At 37.9% G+C, this 23,076-nt stretch overlaps 2 protein-coding genes across 4 annotated transcripts in view; both read right to left on the bottom strand.

Annotated features, from left to right (window-relative positions):
• Positions 1-4: 4 nt before the first annotated feature.
• On the bottom strand, positions 5-2,692 carry LOC106655769. The gene is made up of 5 exons (XM_014376324.2): positions 2,120-2,692; positions 1,269-1,624; positions 920-1,194; positions 553-778; positions 5-480 (listed from the first exon to the last, which is right to left on the bottom strand). Exons 1-5 carry the CDS (start codon positions 2,197-2,199, stop codon positions 287-289), a joined length of 1,131 nt encoding a protein of 376 aa, XP_014231810.1. The 5' UTR covers positions 2,200-2,692; the 3' UTR covers positions 5-286.
• A 1,699-nt stretch (positions 2,693-4,391) lies between these two features.
• The window catches only part of LOC106655726 (protein yippee-like 1), a 43,098-nt gene continuing 24,413 nt past the window's right edge, over positions 4,392-23,076 (bottom strand). For 2 of the 3 annotated variants that reach the window (XM_014376255.2, XM_014376254.2), the window contains 4 exons: positions 11,761-12,235; positions 11,152-11,195; positions 9,705-9,813; positions 4,392-9,336 (listed from right to left, as the gene is read on the bottom strand). In XM_014376255.2, the coding sequence (XP_014231741.1) occupies positions 9,247-9,336; positions 9,705-9,813; positions 11,152-11,195; positions 11,761-11,862 (345 nt within the window). In that variant the 5' untranslated portion in view covers positions 11,863-12,235 and the 3' untranslated portion in view covers positions 4,392-9,246. Of the gene's footprint in view, positions 9,337-9,704; positions 9,814-11,151; positions 11,196-11,760; positions 12,236-15,170; positions 15,417-23,076 lie in introns of those variants that run through there. The other variant, XM_014376256.2, reaches the window with a different exon arrangement.

The raw sequence follows: 23,076 nt of genomic DNA, 5'->3' as shown, positions 1-23,076 counted from the left end.
GGTCTCTGTTACCATTATCTAAACATTTAAATTTAATATTTGTAACCAATGAACCCCTGTTCATATCATATTTACATCACTTATTTTGTTTAGATTATTTTGTTTAGATTCAATTAAATAAAGTTTACAGTACTACAAATATCTTCAACGTTAAGGCACTTGTGAAGTTTATATGTGCGATGTGTATAAAAATACTATGGAAGACTTCATGTCAGTAGAGTTTAAAATTCTCTAAAAATATATCTTTTTTAACTACATACTAATAAGTTCTTTTTTTTTAACAGTATCAACTACTTAAAACTGAATCTGATGAGAATTGATAAAATTCTGTAATATGTTGCAGTATAGAGTTAAAAGCTTGGGCAGTTGTTTTAGCAAATCTTTGTCTCCATAAATATTCATGAAGATCTCGAACTGCATTATCTTGTGCTAAACTTTGTATGTCCTCACAAATCCCAAGTCCAGTTTGCCATATAGTCTCTGCAATAAAAATAAACTTTTAGAAGCTATAGAAACTATCAAATAGAAGTAAAGATAAAAAAAGATACAAACCTAAATTAGAGAAAAGTTCATTTTTTTCTGGAGGATCATGTATTTGTAGTTCTTCAATACCAATTACTTTGAACCCTTTCAATTCCTTAACATTTTCATAATTGCAATATCTAGCTCTCCTGTTAGCTATTAAAGTACTTCCTGGTGCAGAGTGAGTACCTATTTCATTTAAAGCTTCTTCAACCATTCCATACTGTTTTAGAATTTCTTGAGTTTTCAAAGTTTTCTAAATTGTGTAAAAAAAAGGTATTATAATTCATATTATGAACTTTATCGAAAATAAAAAATTTGTTTGTCTTGGAAAAATATACAATATCAATTTGATAATGAAATAACAGAATTATTAAAGTAGGTTTTAATTTATTACCTCAGACTTGGTGCCCAAAATGCGCATCCACATACGAGGGGGAACTTGAGAAACCTCAGTAATGCATAAAACAGTGTGGTTTTGGTTGTTTCGCTTTTTGGTCTTTGGAACATCAATTTGATTTTCTGTCATGCAACCAGTGGGAAACTCATCTACTATTAAAATATTTGGTGGTACACCACCAAGTAACCATTCATTTGAATGTGCTTCGACATACTGCTCAGTTACTTGTGTTAAAATTTCATAAACTTTCCTAACAAAATGCTGTTTGGTGTCTGCAGTAAATATGGAAAAAATGAGTGTAATGTTTTCTTTTAATTATTTGATTTGAAATAAAAAGGAAACAAACCTAAATAAGAAGCAACAGTTTCATAAGGAATATCCATACACCAAGCAACAATCATTTGTATACAATGTTTCAAATCACATTTGGCTTGTTGAAATATTGAACCATCTCTGAGTGCTTGGCGCTTCTTACAATCATTACAAGTCCAACCATATTTATCAACCTGTCTGACAGTTCTCCACAGTAATGGCTTTTCGTTGCAACCTTCTGTTGGGCAATTCATAGACGATCGAATGAGTCTCATATCTTTTAACCAAGTGCAAAGATCATTTTCATTCCCAGGTTGCAACAAGTGTTTAACATTTGTGTCATAGGTTCCACCATCGTCTGTTATTTTGTCACTTATAACTTTGGGAAGACTGCGAAAACAAAATAATTACAAATGATTAGTTATTTTGATAATAAATTTCATCCCTAACTCTGTTAATAATGCTACAATAAATACTTTACTCTAACCTAGAAGACAAATTATTAAATCAGATTTATTTTTTCTAAGAAAGTAAGAAAATGGAACTAATGATATTCAAATCAAAAAAATATTGTTTTTAAAATCTTTTTCACATCTTATTTTCAAAAATTTATAGTAACAATAAGAAACATATAACCGAGAAGCGATGTTTTTTCAAAAAATGGGTTTGAATGGAAAGGACAAAGGGCTAGTTATAGTCTCCTTTGTGCCACAACGTGTAGGGCGTTATCGATCGGTGAAGCAACAGTTCTCTGAAGCTCAAAAGAGAGCCTTATCCATATACGTAGATGTGGAGTATACTTTAAATAGATAGTGTATGCAAATAAAACGATTTTACTGGAAAGCGAAAATTTTTTTTTTGAACGAGAAAGAATCAACTGCTTACCTCGGTGTTCTACTTGGTTTAACTAATTCCGGGACAGCCTGCTCGGGCTGATCGATCTGTGTCTCGAGATCGAGGGTCATTTTTGACAATTAATTACTACGGTTGCACACACATGTATTGTGATAAATAAGTAATATAGAAAATATTACTAAAGAGCTGCAACGTCACACGACGACGAAACGATCACACCGCCATCCGTAACAATAACAACGGCGTCGAAGATTCACTCGATCAGCAACTCATAACTCGCACGATCAAGTATCTATCTACTGCTCCGTGTGCACTGTGCAGCAGCGCACGAGGTTTTTGCTTCTATACACGTCGGAAATAGGCAGCGGAGAATCACAGCGCGCGCGACGACGAGCGAATGACTGCCTGTGTATAACCGTATAGCGGCGCGGCAAGCATGTGTGCACATGCGTGACTGTATGGGCGCGCGAGAAACGCGCTCCGAGACGAGTAATCAATAAAAATATTATACACAAAAAAAAACAAGAATAGAAGAAGGAAAAAAATCCATACAACAGGATCGATTCGAGTACGACGACGATTCACGACGTCGTTTGCCTCTTAGCGCGATGATGTGCTTTGCGCGCGGACTTGAAATAAGTATAATAAGTACGAACCCCACTTTGATGGGCGCTTCGAGAAAGAGAGAGCGAGAGAGAGAGAGAGAGCCGAGTACCGTGATGGTATTTTTAAGCCACGCCTGCCCTTCGTTCGCGGATGTGCGTGTATTATTGTCGCGTAGTACCTTTTATTGTACGATGCGTGCATGTGCCCCGCACCGCGCAGGGTTTTCAACAAAAGGAACCGCCACGCTTTACACCGGAAATTTCGCTGAATTCAATTTTTTCCACGATCGTATTGCTCTTAGCCCCTTCGCGTTGTTTTTCAGTAGTGAATTCTCACCCGACAATTAGCCGCTGATACACAATAAATCGTTATATATACATAAGAAGGCGCCTAACGGTATGGCCTTATATCGATTCGGAACTTACTTTACAATGTGGAAAACAATTAACACTTTGTCCAGAGACTAATCGATTTATCTCCATTTGTGGGGAGAGTCGATCGTTATATTGCTTAAGCTGCATCGATTTAGCGACACAGCTAGCCACCATGCGCAATTAAATATATCTTCGTATTAATTCTTTGTTTGGAATGGATCAATGAATTGAATGAAGAAGCGAGGGATATATGATATTAGCCGGGCTTTATACAGAATAAAGGGGACGCACAGTGCACACACAAAGTTCCCGCCTTTTGCTTTCTCTGTACTAGGGCAGCTCGAAAGAAAATCGATATTTGACGAATTCTTCGCTGAGCCGACGACTTTTTACGCGCTTCAACCGTTCGCTTAAAAGCTCATATCGTTTTTGGAGGTGACTAAATTCAGTCAATGCGTAATATACTTTTTTGCTTTGACGTGTATTTTCCACATAGATACATCTATTATCGATTCACGTTTATGAATTCGACGAGTAATATGAACTTTGAACTTTAATTAGTAAGTAAAGTTTCCAATTGTTTATCACTATTCGTGAAAGCGGTATAATATCGAGTCATTGATTGTCACCGTCCGGAATACAATTAATGTCTATTATATGCGCTCGTTAGTGCATGTCATTTTGACAAATTTTCATAACATCAGTTATAATGAGTTATAATTGGAATTCTGACGTAATTTCGCGCCAAAAAACGGCCAATTTCAGCAAAAAATATGATAAAAGAAAGAACGCAACAGCTTTTTTGAAACTGATGAAATTCAATAATGATAACATTCGGATTTCACCTGGAGCTATTGATTTTTCAAATTTCTCCGTATGCACAGTACGAGCAGGTAATCCATATTTGACACGCGAGCTCCTCTCATCCGTGACAAAGGCGCCGAAAAAATCGATAGCTCGAGCATTCCTTAGCGTGAGAAAATATAGAGATGCTACTGTTGCTCCGATAGCGCGCGCACAGGTGCGTGCCGACGCGCTTTCTCTCGCTGCTTTCGATTATGGATCGGAAAATTTCATTCGATAAAATAAGTTGATATTTCTTGAAAAACAAAAAAAATGTGTAACAGGATGATGTTCGAATGATTAATCCTTGCTATATTGAGTAAATATTTAATTTTTTTTATTACTAACATATGTTACAAAACAAAATCGTATCCTGAATATAAACAGATCGTGACTCTGGGGGACCGAGATTGAAATAATTCTTCTGTTTTTTTTTTGTATTTTACAAGAGATTGGAACAATAAAATTATTACAAATCATCAGATACATTACGTGTTATTTTTTCTTTCCAAAAATTACATATAAAAAAAGTATAAAGAAAAGTTGAATATGTTTTCGGTACAACAAAGATAAAAAGGTATACATAATAAACACACTCTATGCGTATAAGTTAATACAGAAATAGAGCTTCTGCCTGTCTCGCAAGACAATAATTGCATTTTAATATAAGGACATCGGCACATTTATTATAAAAAAGTACTCTTTTGAGACATAAACATATATCATAAGAATCATTACTCGTTAGGCCGGCACATTCGCACTCGAGAAAAAATGTTTATGTTTAGTTACATATAATATAGATATATTTATTTATTTACTCTCTTTCTCGTGATAGTTATGCACCTCTTTCTCAACATCGTCACGTCTATTTTATAGCATGATTTAGATTCACTTTTCATGTCCGCGTCACACAGCACTTCTTTCTCATTTTATATCGTCTATTTTTCACCGTCAATATGTACACATACACACGCTTCGGTACACATTATGATACGCTTGCCCTCTAATTTAGTTTTAATACAAAAATCAATGCTTTTTCATTTTATATATCATGTATGTTAGGTCCGATAGTTCATTTTTCGTATTCTCGTTCAAGAATAAAATTTAAAGTATAAATATAAAATAATTATATGAAAAAATGTAAAAAAACGATGATAATTTGTTTTATAAAATAATCATAAACTAGAGGATACAACATTTTTTTGCTACGTTAAACTATAGCCAACGCAAGTCGTTCACCGTTACAATAATGAAAGTAAAACTACGAAAACTTGATTTAAAAAAAAAAATAAATGAATCTTATTTTAGTACATTATTCGCTTGATCATCGCAGATGTTAAATGTAAAAATGATAATAATAAACAAACCGTTTTTATCGAAAGATGTAAATAATATTTTCACAGGATATATGCTCACACGTACAGACGCACACGTGCACACGCTAAAATCGGGATGTTTGTTGCATTTTGCGTTATGTATACATAATCTTCGTATGTTCCACGAAAAAAAACAAGGTATATATAAATTTATAAAGGCGTAAGTGCACAGAACAGTCGTGTATTTTAATTTTTGTTTTACAGGATTCAACTGCGTGTCGTGACGCGCGATATCTTGATACTATTTTCATCATCATCGAATTCGATTCTTTCTACAAAATAATTCATTATTTCCGTTTTTTTTCTATAAAATGAGATCGACAGATTGTTTTTGCTATTAAATATTTATTTTTCTCAGTTACTATTGCGTCAAATATAATATTTATATAGGGGCATATAGTCGATTGCTAACAAATATTTTCTTTAACGACATTGTTTTCATCACTCGTAACAAATAATTTGCTTAACTCCAATAATAGTAGTACGTAACAAATATTTCATTAACGATATACTTCTAATAATATATCGATTCGTTACATCATATAATAAACTCTACACACATGTAATTATCAGATAATGATTAGTACCATTGATTTTTTTTCACGCAATGAATATTATTTACAATAATTAATGAGATCAAAATTCACGAAGTTATTACACACTCGATATAATAATAAATACACGTTTTGCGACGCTTGAGTACAATTGGTGTTGATTCGGTCAATGCAGTTCAAGACACAACAGTAGCTGAGAATTTTAACATGTGCTTTTTTCAGCTTTCAATCTAAAAGAATCATGAAAACCCATTTCAAACCTCTCATATATTCAATATAACAATTCTCATTCCTAATTCCCTTATTCAATCTATTTCTTGCACAATAAAACGTAAACTCTTTAATTACAATGCAGTAATGACAAACTTTATAATTCAATAAAATGTATATAAGATATAATTCAACACTTTTCACTTGGTAAAAGTAATAATAGTGGCAACTGGCAGACAAACAGATATAATATGATACAGAGTTTGGCAGACATGAGCGAACGAAAAAACAATTCGGTACATTCACGCATGACTTCAATGCAATTTTTCCTTTTACAATCCATTCTTCCTGTTTCTTTCTCTTTCACATTATGCTAATATTAATGTATAATTAACTTCTTACATTATGCGATAATGAGAAAATTATTCGCCCGCATCTCAATTTTCTACCTCTGCGACACAAGTCAATCAATCCTTTTTTTTTTATCGTCCATATTGCTATCTGTTTCACGCATAGAAAAACGACCCATTTAAAATTTTTATTTTTCCATACGATCGAATCCTAATAGTAATATTTTATTCAAAGGCTTTATTTTGCGAGCGGTAATCGCTAAAACGCAGCTCTTTCATTATGTCAAAAATACATTAAAAACTATCGTTTTTCTTTCTTCTCTCTCTTCACAATATACAACATCGTTTGAATCCAAATTAGAAAACATATATTTTCATTCTGTATACATTCTTTTTTATACATCTTATATTCTTATCCAGGTCATGCATTAAATCATAAACGCTCATTTCTTTCGCTCTATCTCGTTCTCTTGCTTTGCAGCTTTCTCGCTGAATTATATACTTTATTTATACACAAGGAATATCGGCAGTGAAATTCCAATGATAGATATATACGCATGGGCAGGCCTGCAGAGAATCTTGTCTCAATCACTCGAAGATGGGTGGTTGCATGTTATGCAGTGTGTATGTGTTTGTGAGTGTACATTTGTACGTGTCGGTAATGTAAGAGCGATTGGAAAGCGTAACCGGTGTACGGTGGCACTTATGCTGTTTTAAAGCACATATACATAGATTTATTTATACTTATATATTTTTCCGAACGAACGATGAGCAGCCATGTTATTGATTTTTGACAGCTCGAAGCATTTCACGCGCTCGAAGCGTTTCATTAAATATGTAAGAGCTAAAAAATCTTTCATTTAACGTCTAACACTGAAAATCACCCTTTAATAAACCATGGAATAATAATGCTTTAATTTCCTAAATCTATCGCAAATTCGAAATTTAATCGGATCAATCGTGTTGTCATGAAATCTAACATTCGATACTCGATTACGCGAGAATAAAACCAAACAAAGAAAGAATACTAGTTTGCATTATTTACATTGATAATATACACGAGGGTTATTGGCTCAAAAACTTAAACTGCACATGCATATCTATGGATTCCACAAGTGTCTTATGCACTCATACATACACATACTCACACCAACACGTGCAATTGATATCATCGGTGTACTCCGTATTTCACACGCAATTACTATTCTACTTCGCCACGCACGTTTCGCACGGGAGCAGTATTTTTTTATTATGTGTATAATATGTATGTTACACATAGAGAGAATGCTACATGATTTATTTCGCTTTTTTTCTTTCTTTTTTCTTTGATTTATATTATTTACAGTATATTCTCGAAATCAGCAATAATATATTATAACTCTCCCACTTCATGTACAAAAACACAATGTATTAGATCGATCAGTACTTGTTTATTTTTTCTCTTGGAGATCGGCGTAGTCGCCGTGTGTCATCGTGCGTAGAGTGCATTTTATAATAAATTAATTTTTTTATATTATAGAGAGAAAGAGAAAGAGAGAGAGAGAGAGACACGCACAGTCGCATTAAAACAACCTATCGAAGTGATTTCGCATGGCATACGTATACAGATAGCGATCAATAGTTACGTTTAATTAACTACTGTTCCGTTCAGCGTTGTGTTTACACGCGGTATTACAACTTTATCGTACTGAGTCTTGAAAAATAATCGTTTCGTCGCGGGTCTCAGGGGGCAAGATTCTCTTGTCGATTACTACTTCCTTCCTTCTTTTATTTTACAATATATAATTCCGTTAATTAATTTGTGTACGCTCCTCTGTTTTTTTATGTTGTGTTTACAGTCGGTTCTGCGGGCGTTCAAGTGCGCAAATAGTTACTGTATATATTTTCTATCATTCGTTTTTACGGTCAGTTTCAAAGCTCGAATATTCTTGTATTTATTATTATGTAATCGTGTGTCTTTTATGCACTAATGTACATTAATATATGATGCGTTTTTTGTATATAGATATCGATACGACAATGTCTTTGTACATGGGTGAGTCGAAAATGTTTTGGAAGCTTTTTAATTGCGAATTATAATGTATGTATTTATATCCATGCGTATCGTGTGCATTTTGATGAACCAAACGAATGGATAAATTCGATGATAAATGTACATTTATTTTAATCAAGTGTAACTGTTGTTGAGGGGTGTTTTTGTAGTTATTAATCATTCTTATAATAATTATTTATTATATACAAGTGAATGCGTTAACGCAGCGACACACACATATACAGTTGCTCTCATCGATTAATCGAAATATGGTCCGAAACAAAAGAACGCATTATTTGTTTTTTTTTTCGTCTTTTTTCTTCTCCTTCGTCTTCCATCTTCTTCGTTACTAATATTATATAAATCACAAATGAAATCACAGACTTTCGTTTGGTGGCTCGCGCGACATATCAAGATATACATATTTGATTCGTACGATAGCCGGTCTTGGTTTTCGTTATTCTTCGGTCGCAGTCAATACGTCGCATAACGTCAACGTCGACTCTTCTTTTGTTATAACTTTAAAACAGCTTTTGAGATGCTCGATCAAGTTGTTGTCTTTTCACTGTTGTCTTCTTTCTTATCGTTAATAATTTATTCGCTGAATAAGTGAAACGTTTTCAGACACACTAACACACATAGACGCATTACATATATTTATATCTGACACACACATACACCAAAGAGACGAAAAGCCAAGTCTGGAATGGTCGTCGTCGGGTGGACGACTGCGTAATGTGTGTCGAGTGGCCGTCGGCCTAATAGCGCGACGGCGACGGGGGCTCACTGCGGGCCCGGCGATGCCCCTGCTGCTACTCCCAGCCATTCTCCTTGATCATATGAGCCAGCTCGATGATGAACTTGCCCTCTTTGTACTTTTGGCTCGACTCGAACGCGTGTTCCTGCAAAAGGACAGACAAAAATCAATCGCTCCATTTGCAATGTCTCTTTTATTTATTTTCCATTCTTTTTTTGTCCAAGGATAAAAACTCGCAACAGCGACAACTGCTCAATGTGTCGGCACACATGCGCGTCGCGCTTTTAATATTAATTAAAATGATTTAATACCTAAAGAGCAGTTGGTGCGTGCGCCCGACCATGAATAATAGGTCGCGGCTATAAGGTGTGACGTTAGCGCCTCACTTTGAAATATGTATATTACATGCGATTGTTGTACAATGTAAGGATAGTCGAGACGTCGACGATTGGATGATAATTTTTTTCAAACTCGCCATTTATAATTACATAATACATAATCAACAAAACTTACGTATTTCCAGCCGAGGGTTGTTTTACAACACTCGCAGTATATGTCGGCCACCGCATGTAGACCCGTGAGCAAGATTCGCTCCTCTGCTGGACCGCAGCCAACGTTGACCCTGTGCGATACACAGATATATAAATGAAATTGCACGAACAAAAAGAAGTGAGAATATGAATTATCTTTGTAAGTAATGTATGCATAACAACACCGATTCAATAGTCAATTACGCGACGATCTTCGACTCTCGAGGTCGGAAATTACTCGAACTTTTTTTGGGTCTATACGATTGCACCATTGTGTGGTGTACGCGCGATCGGTTCACGCGATTGTTTGCGTTCGCTTAGACGTTTTGCGAGAAGGGGAGCGGTCGTAAGTTGACAGACTATTTCGTAAAACATTGTTCGTTGTATTTCTTAACAACAATTTATGCGTCAAAGTAGACTTTTAACACCGCTCGAACATCGTGTGACGGAGTAGAGCCAGAAAAAAAAAACGAAATTTGGCGCCAGCACAATCGCGCCAGTACGTTCGAGAAAAAAGATGTTTCTCACTCATCTATTTCAATACGTATCCTTAAGATGACTATTTATGTTCAATTCGTATGTAAAAGACAATCGTACGCGCGCAGGCTGATAATCAAAACGCGATACCGAATTTTCGCGATAATGTCGCGAAATCTAGATAAACTAACGCATTAAACAAGCAACATTATAACACGAATATATTGTAAATTCGTTTAGATATTTATTACTTGGGATACGGATCTTGTATGTGTGCGCGGCGTCACATGTACACGGATAGCAACAGCAGCACAAATGACGAAAAATCAACGACAGCGAGACGACGATGAGTACACGTATCCTACGTATATGTATTCGTGCCAAACGCAGAAACTCCAAGGAAATAATCCAATTTTTCTTCTCGGCATTTACAACGGGTTTAATTTCTCGAATAACCGGTTTTTCTCGCCGCTTAACGTGTGTATTTTATACACAAAGCAATAGCATAGTTGCAGATTTTCTTCCTCTCTCTTTCTTTCTCTCCATCAACGTCTACGTCCTTTGTGAAGTATTAGTTTTATTTCGTTTAAAGGTGAAGTGCGTACACTATAATATAGCGTTCACTATTATTGGAGCTCGCATGCAAAGCCTTTTTATTTGCCGATCAATCACAAAGCCATCTACTATTTTAAAATTCATTTTTTCTCAAAGTTTCGATGTTGCTACTTGTATAAATGACGTAAATAAATGATGCGTTACGATACTTTATTTCTGAAATTTCAACAACTTGACGAGGCGCATTACTAAATGGCAAATTTGTTATATTTCTTCTCGCTCTCTTCATTCAGCGAACCAGTTCAAAGTTGGAAGAAATCGGGCTCATATCACGCTTGATTCTTATAATTTTTTACCGATTTTGGAAGTTTCGATAAAATGATTACGAAAATACTTACACAGAATTGAAAAGGTAGGCACGACCTTGACTTCCTTGGAAAGACTGAAACAAGGAAAAAGAGATTAGACTTGCATCAATCGGTTAATCGGTATTACTACCGTAAAGGTCCTGTCGCGTAAACACGTCACGCGTCGATCGCATTTCATTACTCGTCGGAACAATTTTAAATGTAGTTAAAAAGACTCGAGTTAGTCAGCTATATATACTCGTATAAGTAAATACGCATGTAAATTTTGCGTGATTACAGCTTTACAGAGCGAACGTTAAAAGAAAAAGTTTGACCCAATTGTTAGTCAGGTTGCACTCGTGTGTGCTGGTTGGCGTTGCTGTAATACAATGTACAATGACGTTATATATATACACACAGAGAGCTGCAAAAGCCGAGCAGCAGCAGCAGCGAGAAAAGGAAATTGTGAAAAACGCGGTCAAAGTTAATACGATAATGCCCAGGCGTGAGCGAGCCAACGCGTAAAGCTGCGCGTCGACCATCAAAGCCACTCCGCTTATACAAATCACGGCTACGTGTGTATCACAATGTAATGGTCAGCTACGCATCGCACACGATTAATATAAAGCACAGGACTTATAATACGCGTTTAGAGCATACCTTTGAGATGAGTTCGTCGTGATTAGCGAGATGAGCGCGGCAGTGGATGCACGAGTAGGTGCGATGGCAGGAGGGCAGATAGGCTTGAAAAGTTTTGACCATGGTGGCTGCTACCCACCGCCGCAACCGCTAATCCTTCGTACTTCTAAATCGTCGTAGTGGTCGTCGTCGTGTTCTTCTTCTTCTTTTTTTCTTTCTTTTTCTTCTTCTCTGTTTTTAGCGATCTCTTGCGCCAATCAGATCGTCGCCTCTTCGTTATTGTGTACAGACACTTGTCAGCCGTACGTGTATATAATTCTAATCCGAGCACCAACTGCCTATACGTGAGTACGTGCCGGAGTCGTGCACCGAACGTCCGAACGGATCATCAATGCAGCAGCAGTCGTAGTGGCCGGTGGTGGAAGGCGCGCGCGAGCGGCTTGGATCAGCTGTCGAGCTGGTTCAGAAGTCGAGTGCGACGACGCTTCGGGGACACCTGCAGCATAAAAGAGCACCCATTATATACACACGCTTACATATATAGAAATCATCGCACTGCAGTATAATATAATATCATCAATTTTCAGTCTATTGTATGTCTGTATATGTTGCAGACTGGGCAGAGTAAAGCGCAATTGTCCGGATTGTGAATCGAGTCGGTGCGCGAAATTACGCAATTTCATGCTCGTTTTGATATTGTCGCGCGCGCGCACGTTATAAAAGGCTCAAAGTGCACGGGGAATCCGCGCGACAATTTCTTTTCTCTCTTTTGACACCTCGACGTCTTGCTGGAATTTAATTAAACAACAATTTTTCGACGCCAAAAAAATAAGAGAAGCAAAAGCAGCAGCTACAAATAACGGGCATATCCGCGCGTTCATTGTATCCGAGTTTCCAAATCGATGGAGCAAAAAAAGTCAACGATTGAATATACGATTACATATTGCTACTTTTGAACGTACGTAAATCGACGCTTCGAAGGCGGAAAACGGTAGCTCACATGATCTGTATTATATATATATAATATATGTAAGACGCCTCGACGCCTTGTATGTATATTCTACACGACGAGTCGACGACAAGCTAACTCTCTGACGTACTTATATACTTACTGCGCCGATTGTTAATATTTCCCTGCGCTAGTGTGCCCTCGAGACTAAAAAAATCGTCATTAACCCGATTATCTTCCTTGCAAGAAAAAAATTTTGTATGCGTGTCCGAACTGCTACTGCGAGAGAGAGAGAGATAAAAAGAGAGAAAGAGAGAGAAACACTCAAAGAAACACTTCAAAAATTATGCTTCGTTTTGAAATTTCTCTGGATCATAACTTAGCTTTTCTACCGCTTGGTGTTTAACTAGCGGCATTATTTGATACCCGCAAGTGCCAAGAAATGCTCATTATTCGTATATAAGAATTGCCTTTAGGTGGATTATATTTGATCACTTATGTCAGCTTTAGACACTCTCTTACGCTCTGGAACTGGAAACTTTGATCACATCTATGTTGATCGTCCCCGTCACATATATGAGAAGACATCTAATTTATTAAAAGCTTCTAATACGTTTTGAGTTTTGGAGGTACCACCTTGCCGGAAGACAGTTGAGAACATACATGAACAAATTTACGTTGAGGTTAAATATATCGCCGATAGGTGGCACATAACAAATAATTTTATTCCCCTTCGAGAAGTAGTGAAGTTGTGTGTACAAATCAAAACCTCACCTTCCTTGATTTTAATTATTTTACACCAAAGATTCAGAATCCGAAAATAAACTTAAAAAGAATAGCCCAATCCGTCCGATTCAAACGACGAATCAATAGAAAATTATTGCTAGAAACCAATTCTAGTATACAATTTGTATATTTCGACGCGAGATAATTAGTATCGCAACTTCATAAAATAAGCGTTTAAGATTCACAATCATTCGAATGAAAACCATAATATAACACCGAAAAGCGTGCCTTGAATGTGAACTCAAGACACGCAGTGCTATAAAAATTATTATCATCGCCTTAGAACGATCTAGCTTCGACGTATGAAGAAGAAATGTCGATGTACTTGCGTCTAATGCAGGTAAAAGAAAAGCACGAGACCAGCATTGTGTATCACCCTTTTCCGCGCGCACTTCCTTTTTATATTCGATATGCGACGAGTGCAAAACGACACTCTGCACTCGATCGTGAGCGCATCAGTGAAAAGACTCGATCAATTACGCACTCGACCGGCTATAATACAAGCGCGCAAATTAGTCTCTGCCTGTTTTTGGATGCAGCAGCAGCAACAAAAAAGACGAAGAGGGCGCCGTATATGAATAATAAAGAAACTATTAAATATTAAAATATTAAATAATGGAGGAAAGAAGAGCTCGGCGAGGAGCACAGCGCATTTGCTGCGCGATCTAATCAATCGAGCGCGCGTTATACATGCATTATATATGATATATGTATGAGAGCTCGATCGACGACGTGTAGCAGATATACATGAAAGAACAGTTATAACATCGACAACGAAGTAGCGGCAGCTCAATGGACATTCAAATTCAATATTTGCACGGATCGGCTATTAAACAAGAGCCCGAGCACAATTCGAATGTTTGTGCTATTAACTCACAAAGCTTTGTGAGGGAGAGAGAGAGAGAGAAAAAAAGGAGCATCATGGAAAAAGAGCCTAGCTAAAGAAGCAATCAAAAGAGGATCGCTTTCGAGCGCGTGCGTTGCTATATATACATACATTGCGACATTCTGTTACACGTCGTAATCCTCATTGTATAAGGATGTACGCTGTATAATAATAATTGTGCAGCCGGCTCGCAACCTCGTCAAAGTCTCAATTAGCGATCGTGCTCGGCAGCAGCAGCGACTTGCGATATGGCGCTCGCTACGGGGAGAAAGAGACAGACAGACAGATGCACTGCTCGAGCACGCAAATCTTGACTCTTGTGTAGCTACATAGCTCGCTTATGTGCATATACGAGATAAATTGATATAGACGCGAGAATCCGTGGGGATTATACAATTTTATTTAATTCTAATAATAGAGAAGAGCCCCAATATACGCGTCACGCTCGATCGACGAGTCTAATGTGTATCTATGCAATATGTACGGGAAGAGACGTTGTCGCGGGAGAAAAAAATCACACACGTGCGCGCGGTCAATATCAATTCTCTCTTATATGTGTACATGCGAGCCTCGTAAACTTCTCGCGCAGCTATCTTACAATATATACGTATACGTATGTATGCTGCATCGAGGAAATGGCCAGAGAATAATCGTATAGGTGTATATGTGCCGCGTCGTTTAGCGCGTGCACTTGTGGCACGGAAAATACTTGGATTTTTTTTTCTCTCTCTCTCTCTCTCTCTCTTTCTTACTTCTTCTCGAAATATAGGCGAGCTTATGGCTGCTCTACTCTCTTATATTACCAATTACCTTTTTCTCCGTGGACGCTTTATTACTCCTCGACTCGGTCCAGTTGCACGGCACGGATATATATACGAATACGCGCGGCACAAATTCGTGTTTACATGAAACTCGCACAACTGCATCCACGCGATTACTGTGGTATAATAACGCGCTATGAATTTTCTTTATTTTCTCCTTTTTTTTTAGCACATGCCAAGTGCCGCGCGCGTAGCTCCGCCGATAGATAAATACATTACACGATGCGCTCGCGAGCAAAGTCACGCTTGGACTGAAGAATATTGTATAAAATATGCGTATACGCTGCGCGAGAGAGCGTATATATATAAGATACGCACACAAGAGTCGTGGGAGATGTGTGTATACATATGCGCAATACACCTCTAAGCATCGAGTCTTACTAGTACTGGTTTGTTCTTTCTCTCTCTTTTTCTCGTAATTTTTTCAATGGCGAATGTGTCTTGCTTATGTGTATATATATAACACTGGGAAACTGCCACGTCAAAAGAGTAGGTAAAGCTGTCATTTACGATACAAACACGCATTTAAGCGACCACATTTAGTAATACTAAATATAGCATAGCAAAGGACACGGCTTGCGAGATTTCTTTGTTTCTCGTCAACGCACGCGTCATCGTAGCGCAGGACTCGCTCAGGGCTGAACTAGCTCGAACTGCTTCGATAATTATGTACAATGCTGTACATGGGAGAATTAGGTATTAAATTTCTGATGCGTGTAAATGGTGCGAGCGGAGAGACGAACGAAAAAAGAAATATATTTTGGTCACTGATACTAGACAAATGTGGAATCGTTTTCGCGTTGTCTTCGATTATACGTTAAAGCTCCATAAGGCGCCAATTCAAATATACTTTTCAATATAAACATCGTACATACTGGTATATAAAATTCATCCGATCGTTTCCAACAAAGCTACAGATCAAAAAGCTCGTTTGCGTGTAATAGTAACAGCCGGCATTTGCAGCGACGTCGAAAGCAATCGATTGCAATTCTCAAGAATTTTTCGCTTCCTTTTGTATTTCGACATTGCCGCGAGCGGCCCCATGAGCTTGCAAAATGCGCGAATCTAGCGTCGAGAAAAGCTCGACCCGATGAAGCTGTCACATATACTCTTGCTTAGCGATATATAAACATATAAAAAAAGAATAGACTTCGATTCAGCTGCAGCAGCTAGTAGCTCGTAAATCGCGATTGTTTAACTTTTATCGCGAAAGCGTTTAAATATTTTACTGCAGTCTACGATATTATATATACGTTCCACGAGACTATATAATAACAATATAAGAAAAAGCGGTTTATTTCGAGAGAAAAGGAGTAGAATATTTTGCTTGAAAAGTTTCTCTCTCTCTCTTTCGCATCGTAAAAATTCCACAATAATGCCCTTTTGCACAAAAATGAGAGTGAAATCTCAGCTCGCCAGTCCAGGCGAGGACTGCCAAGAGGAGCGTAGGTGACAATTCGCTGTACAATTAATTTATCACGTATTACACACGTATAAAAGCAGTCGATTGTAATCGAGTATAATAATCTTCCGCGTTATATTGTGTGTATATCGCGAATTGTAAGTAAGAAATACATGTACGAGCTGCGCGGCAATATATGCGAGCGCATTGATTGTACGAGTGTACAATCGAACACGTGCTCGGTGCTCGTTGACGCGCAGCGCATGCACATCGAGATTCTCGCGTCTCAAACAAAGATATCTATACACGCGCGCAGCTATACATATATATACAAATATAAATATATGTAATGCGAGAGATGCGTTGTGCAGCGCACGTATAAGGCAAGGTCACTCACGTGCATGAACTCACTCGCTCGGCTTACAATACGTATGTGTGTGTGCAACGCTGCGACTCTCTTTCAAACATCAGCTGATTCTCTCTCTTGCAAAGCAATGCGCACTTATGTATGCAAATCAGCAGCGGCAGCGTGAGGCGCAGATGACTTCCTTACCGAGCTTATCTCTTTCTCTCTCTCTCTCTCTCTTTCTCGCTATATAGTGCTGATACGAGAAAACTTTTCATTCGACGCAGCTGCTACGACGCAATTCGCGAGCGAGCAAAAAGACAGCTAGAAGCAATTTAATCTCGGAGCAAGATGCTAGCGAGAGAAAGAGATGTACAATTGTATTAAGTAAGCAGCGATGCGCATTTAGTAAATATAACAACGTATTAATAATTAAGCTCGCGGGATCTCGATCTGCATAAAGATAGTTAGTAAAAGACGCAGCTAGAAAGAGAGGGAATAACAGAGCTCGGCTAGTATACGTCGATCGATTGTTTGTTTCTTTTCGATCGATTGCGAGAGTTACACGCCATACTCGTTGTATCGAACAATTGATATCGACGAGCAGAGGATAATTCGGCGGATTAGAAAATCGACATTTTCTCCCCCAGCTATTGGCATAGAAATTTCACGATTCCGTTTACGTACTCGATGCGAATCGGATATCGCGATCTTGCTGTATACCCACCGCAAAGCGCACCGCACTCGATGCACGAGACGATGAGCCTTTATATGCATAGATATAAATGCAAGACGTATACCCGAGCTAAGACAACACACGTAAGGCGAAAGTTGCCTGAAATAATAATTTGCGAAAGGAAAAAAAAATCGCGCGGCAGGACGTCGTGCGGTACACCTATATAATAGAGAGCATATATTTGCACTGAACGCGCAGCGCCGCGGCTCGCTCGAGTAAATATGCCCGCGAGAAAAGAGTGAAATCGTTCTCCGAGAAGAGGAATATCCTCGTATGCATGACTGTCTGTACGTTCGCGATATTCTACGGCTTGTTTATTACTTATTATTATATTTTCTCCTTTTCTTTTGCTCTATTGATAATTTGGTCAAAATATCGCGATATTACACGCTGTATATTATAATAATAAGTTCATTACATACTTCATGCGAGAGTATGCATATAAATTTCGTAGGTTTGAGTTTCGATTGTCACTCCCAGCGAGTATGCATATTGTATATTCCTTATACGCTATGTTACTTGGCTCACGAGAACGTCGCGTGTCAACGTCACATTTCTTGCAAAAACAGCAAAGATACACTCAAAAAAATCCAATTAAGTGAGCCTCTTTTGACAACAATGTAGACGACATTATTTTCGATGATCGACTGCGTACTCTTGCACAAGTCTATCGAATATTGTGTACATAGCATCGGTTAATTTTATCAACAATATAATTTATAAATTTTGCACATTAATAGCTGCTATCGCCACAGTATATCTTGCTATATAGCAGCCCAATACATTGTATGCGTTTAATATGCGTGAAAGAGAAAGAAAAAGAGCTTGGAGGAACGGAAAAAACAAGTGTCACGACTAATTTTTTTGATTGTTTTCAAACGGCTCGAAGATAAGATTGTTGCGTGCGTGTATGTTTTTTTTTGAGCTTCGTTTGTTTTCAAACATGCTTCAACACTGTATACACTTGAATTCGCCTCTTTTTTCTCTTTCTCTCTCTTTCTTTTTTGTAGCAAGATTTATTAATGAGCTGCGATAAAACAAAATTGCGTCGTTGCTCTCACTCTACGGCTATGTTGAATAGTATATTTTTCAACGGGTGCAGCTATGGTTTTTTAGCAAAACGAGGGACTGCACCAGTTGATGATACTATTTTTTTCTACGAGAGCCTAAAATTATCGGCAAAGTTGCGTATTTTAGGTTAGTGCGAGAATAGTATATTTTGTAACAAGTGCGCGTAGCAGTTGACTCACCCAGGAGTTGTTTTCACCCGAGCGTAGCGAGGGTGCAAAGACTCCTGGGTCAGTCAACTTCCTCGCGGACTAGTTGCAAACGATATTTTTTAACTCTGCTTGCGAGAAACTAGGGTTTTCTGACGCTTTAAGGTTAGAAAACCCGTGTTTCGCGCACGCAGTGTTAAAAAAAATATTTACCATTCTCGTAACAACGACCAGTAAGCAATCGATCGTTAAATATTATATATAGATTAAAATCGATATCCTAAAAAGGGATTTCAATATAGGAATCATCGTGAAAATAATATTGACTCGTGTATGTGCAACGAGAATGATAAGCTTGAAAGGCCGTCGTATGAATTTACGTAAACAAATTGGAATTGATGTATTTTACACACACACAAGTTTAAACATGGCTATACATATATTTTGAAATGACACGTTCAACCTGAAAAGTCTAAGCGAGAGGCTAACAACAGGGGCACGTGTGCGCTTGAGTTCTATATATAAGTACGCATGACCCTTGGCAGACCAAAAGCTTTGCAACCTCAACATATAAGACAACGTAGACACTGGCAGGACACGTGTAGTGTACGTACAGATACTCGTTTTAAAGCGGCTAATAAATACTAAGTACGCGTATGATCTCGTGCCCTCATTAACTATTATAGGTGAAAAATGCGATAACGAGACACATAGGCATCGTGAGCGTCGTTTGCCCGAGTCATAAAGCGTGTAATTGTCGATCGATTCGCGATCGTTCGCCTAATCACGGAAGTCTTAGTAAGTGATCGATCCATATTCCACTGCGCTGTTGCGAAGTGAAAAAAACATCAAGCTAATCATCGCCGACTCTCGAAAAGTTGCGCTTAATTTTTAAATCGAGATTTGTGCTGCCGAGCACAAAGCAACACAAAGCGGGAAAGAGGGAGAAAAACCGAGGCGCAGTTCGCAACAGCAAGCGCGCGTTACGACGATTACCCGACTTTTTTTTTTGCAATTAAAATCTTATCGCGAGCGAGCGATCGCGATGTGTCTTTTTTGTGTTGCCACTGCTACTGCTGCCGCTGGCTCTGTAACAATTCCATTAGAACCTGTGTGTGTGTGTGCGTAATGCGTTTATAAAAAGTCGTCCGTGTGTGCGTACATACACGAAGCGCGAGCGCAATCGAATCTATAATGCAGATCCATTAGAGCCGCCACCGAGTAGCATTTATGTGCATTATTTCTTTCTTCGCTTAAACCGCATAAAGATCTGCATTTGCATATTATACAAATTATCCATTACCCGAAACGACGACCTTATATTGTCAAGGTCGAGCTGCGAAGCGAGAAAAAGAGACGCGCTCATAAGCCTCAATGCATTTATAAGTGTGTGCGAGCAAAAACGTGCGTGATGTATGTTATACGCGTTATGCATTATTTTACCATTATTTACCAAACAACAATTGGCTTTATGATTTCTTTAGGGCTAATGCATTTTGAGGCGTGCGTTGCGAGCAACTGTTGCAATTGCGCAATCGATTTCATATTATATGACACACCAAGCCCCGATGGAATGCCCTCTGAATTTTTCATCGGAAAATCAACGCGTATATAATATAGAGGAGGAATTTGAATATATATTCCGAAAGAAAATTCAATTTATTCCGAAAGAGAAAAGTTTGTATTTTAAACAAGAGAAAGAGAGAGAGGGAGAGAGAAAAAGAATGTACCGCTTGCAGTATAAAATTGATTAAATTTTTATCAATAGACTTTGGCGCGTGTATAATACGCGCATACCGATAATACAATACTTTTTTTTTTAGTTCGAAGTTAAACTTCACAAATGCCCCATGAATCTCGGATTTTTTTTTATTAAAAATTGTAGTTCAATTCACGTTTCGCTCATACAAGTACGCGCGAACGACAGAGTTGGAAAAAAAGTTACACGATATACGCGCGCGCATCAAAAACTGAAGGCGACGATTCATTTCAACATTTTTTCGATCCCTTTCATGCACAAAATCTGCACGTGCAGTGGACTTTTTATAAAGTTTTTTTTCCCAACTTGCTTTAATCCTCGCTCTCATCCCTTGAAAGCTCATCTCGCCAGACTCAGGTTTCTTCTCATTTAAATAACATAGGAATATTTAAAAAAAGTTGTAAATTCAATTTTTAGTAACCTTTAAATCGTTAAGGCTTTCCTTACCGAAAAAAAACAAGATGAATTGGTTCAGCACATCGGAGAGAATAATTAAGGAAAAATGAAAAAGCCTGAAGATTAGTAATTATGCGGATACTTGGCCGTGTAGCACGTGATTACCGATCTGTCAATCTATAGATGGTGGACACAGACACACACACACAAACTTGCACCGAATGCATATAATTGTGTATGCATCGAGAGCGAGGTTGCAGCTGCGCGATTATTCGCACACGTACTTACGCGCGAACGAGGCGCGCCGCTTGTATATAGAATCAACTTTTGGCTTGCATATAGAAAAAATTTTGAAAGCGATATCGTTTATGCTCGAACTATAAACGTACGAAAATTAGTTGAAGCGATCAATTTTTGAAATCACCGAATCATAATAATGTAATTTGCCTCGTTCGTGATATCGAAAACGATCAAATTATAATGTGTGCACTATGGACGTAGAAAATTTGTCAAAGCAAGGCAATTTCTTTGAGTTTATACGATATTATGAAGTCGAATTGTGCAGTTCATGTCACGTGCGGAGTCATCCACAATCAGAGTCTAATCTCTCTTTTTAATAGTTGCACGCGTATATAATGCACTTAACGAGCTCGTTACAGCATTGCCAACTAGCGGCCAAACGTTATAATCCCGTGGCGGATCGTTGAGAAATATAACATAATGTGTCAAACGAAATTCCCGCTTCACTGACTCTGTATAGGTGCGCTCTATATGTTAAAAAGCAAATCGATTGGCGTCGATGTATGCGCACACGACTTTTTATGGTCAGGTTGTATTTACAGCTGATAAACAAAATGAAAAAAGGGAAAAAGAGAGAGATAGAAAGAGAAAAGCCGATATATCGTCGTTTAGCGTCTGCGGGACGTGTTGTTCTAAATTATAAATGTGCAGCGAAATGCATATAGGCGAATGTGTGTTGGCTTTATGATTAAAATATGCGCTCGCGAGAACGAGTGTGCATTAGAGGTCGCGGCCGCAAAACGCGCACCACCACGAGGGAACTGCGAAATAAAAAAAAAGCAACAAAAAAAGAAAAAAGAAGAGAGTTGCGAGGAAAAAAAGGCAGCGCCTAACAAAGTGAACGGACAATGGAAAAAATCGATTAACGATAGTAAGAGTATGACTATCTTATCGGAGCTTTTGATCCAAGGGCTCGTCTCTCTCTCTCTCTATTTGTACAATAATGTCTCGCAAATGTGCAATCGGTCAGTTCCACGCGCGAGCTGAAGCGCGATATCGATTATTTCCAATGATAATGATGCCACTTGCAGTTTCACTTTTGCATTTGTTATTGTTTTTTCTTTTGCTCTGTGCACGTGTATGAGAATGTGCGCGCTCAAAGACGAAATCATGTATACGCTCGGTCTGCACTAGACAAGCACACGCATCGATAATGCGTGCAACAATCGCATTATAAATTCTGTTTTGAACACAATCCATCGTACAATAGATTTATAAAATTTAAAACATTTATATCCGAGGTATTCAAATATTATAAACTGAAAACAATCGTGAAATTGTGAAATCAAATATTGTACTATGATTAGTACCAAATGCTTTTGAAGAATAAATTCATACGATTATTATATTTCACTCAATCGCGATATTAAAATACGCAATAGGCGTTGGTTAAAATATCTGTCGTATACGCTTACGTGCGTTACTTCTATACAACGCACGCTGAGTTAAAATAGATTGTTGTGTTTACATAAGTGCTAAAATGCATAGAGATTCGATCTTCTCGCTCACTGATCTTCTCAACTGCTCTAAATTGTCCAACTTTCCCTAGTGTCGATAAGTATTAACAAGCTTGCGAGACGTTGCGTGACAAGAACTCGAAAGCAAAGCGTCCAAGTTAAAAATAACGTGCGAAGGAAGAAAAGCTCATCTATACGAATCTCGAGCAAGCGAAAAATGTCAACGATCGATGGTGTGCGTATGTGCGAGGGTGTGCTTTTTTTATAAAAGCTCTTCAATCG

The sequence above is a fragment of the Trichogramma pretiosum genome, unplaced genomic scaffold (assembly GCF_000599845.2).
Source record: "Trichogramma pretiosum strain Unisexual culture from Peru unplaced genomic scaffold, Tpre_2.0 scaffold76, whole genome shotgun sequence".
Lineage (NCBI taxonomy): Eukaryota > Metazoa > Arthropoda > Insecta > Hymenoptera > Trichogrammatidae > Trichogramma > Trichogramma pretiosum.
This window is presented reverse-complemented; position numbering and strand designations above follow the sequence as displayed.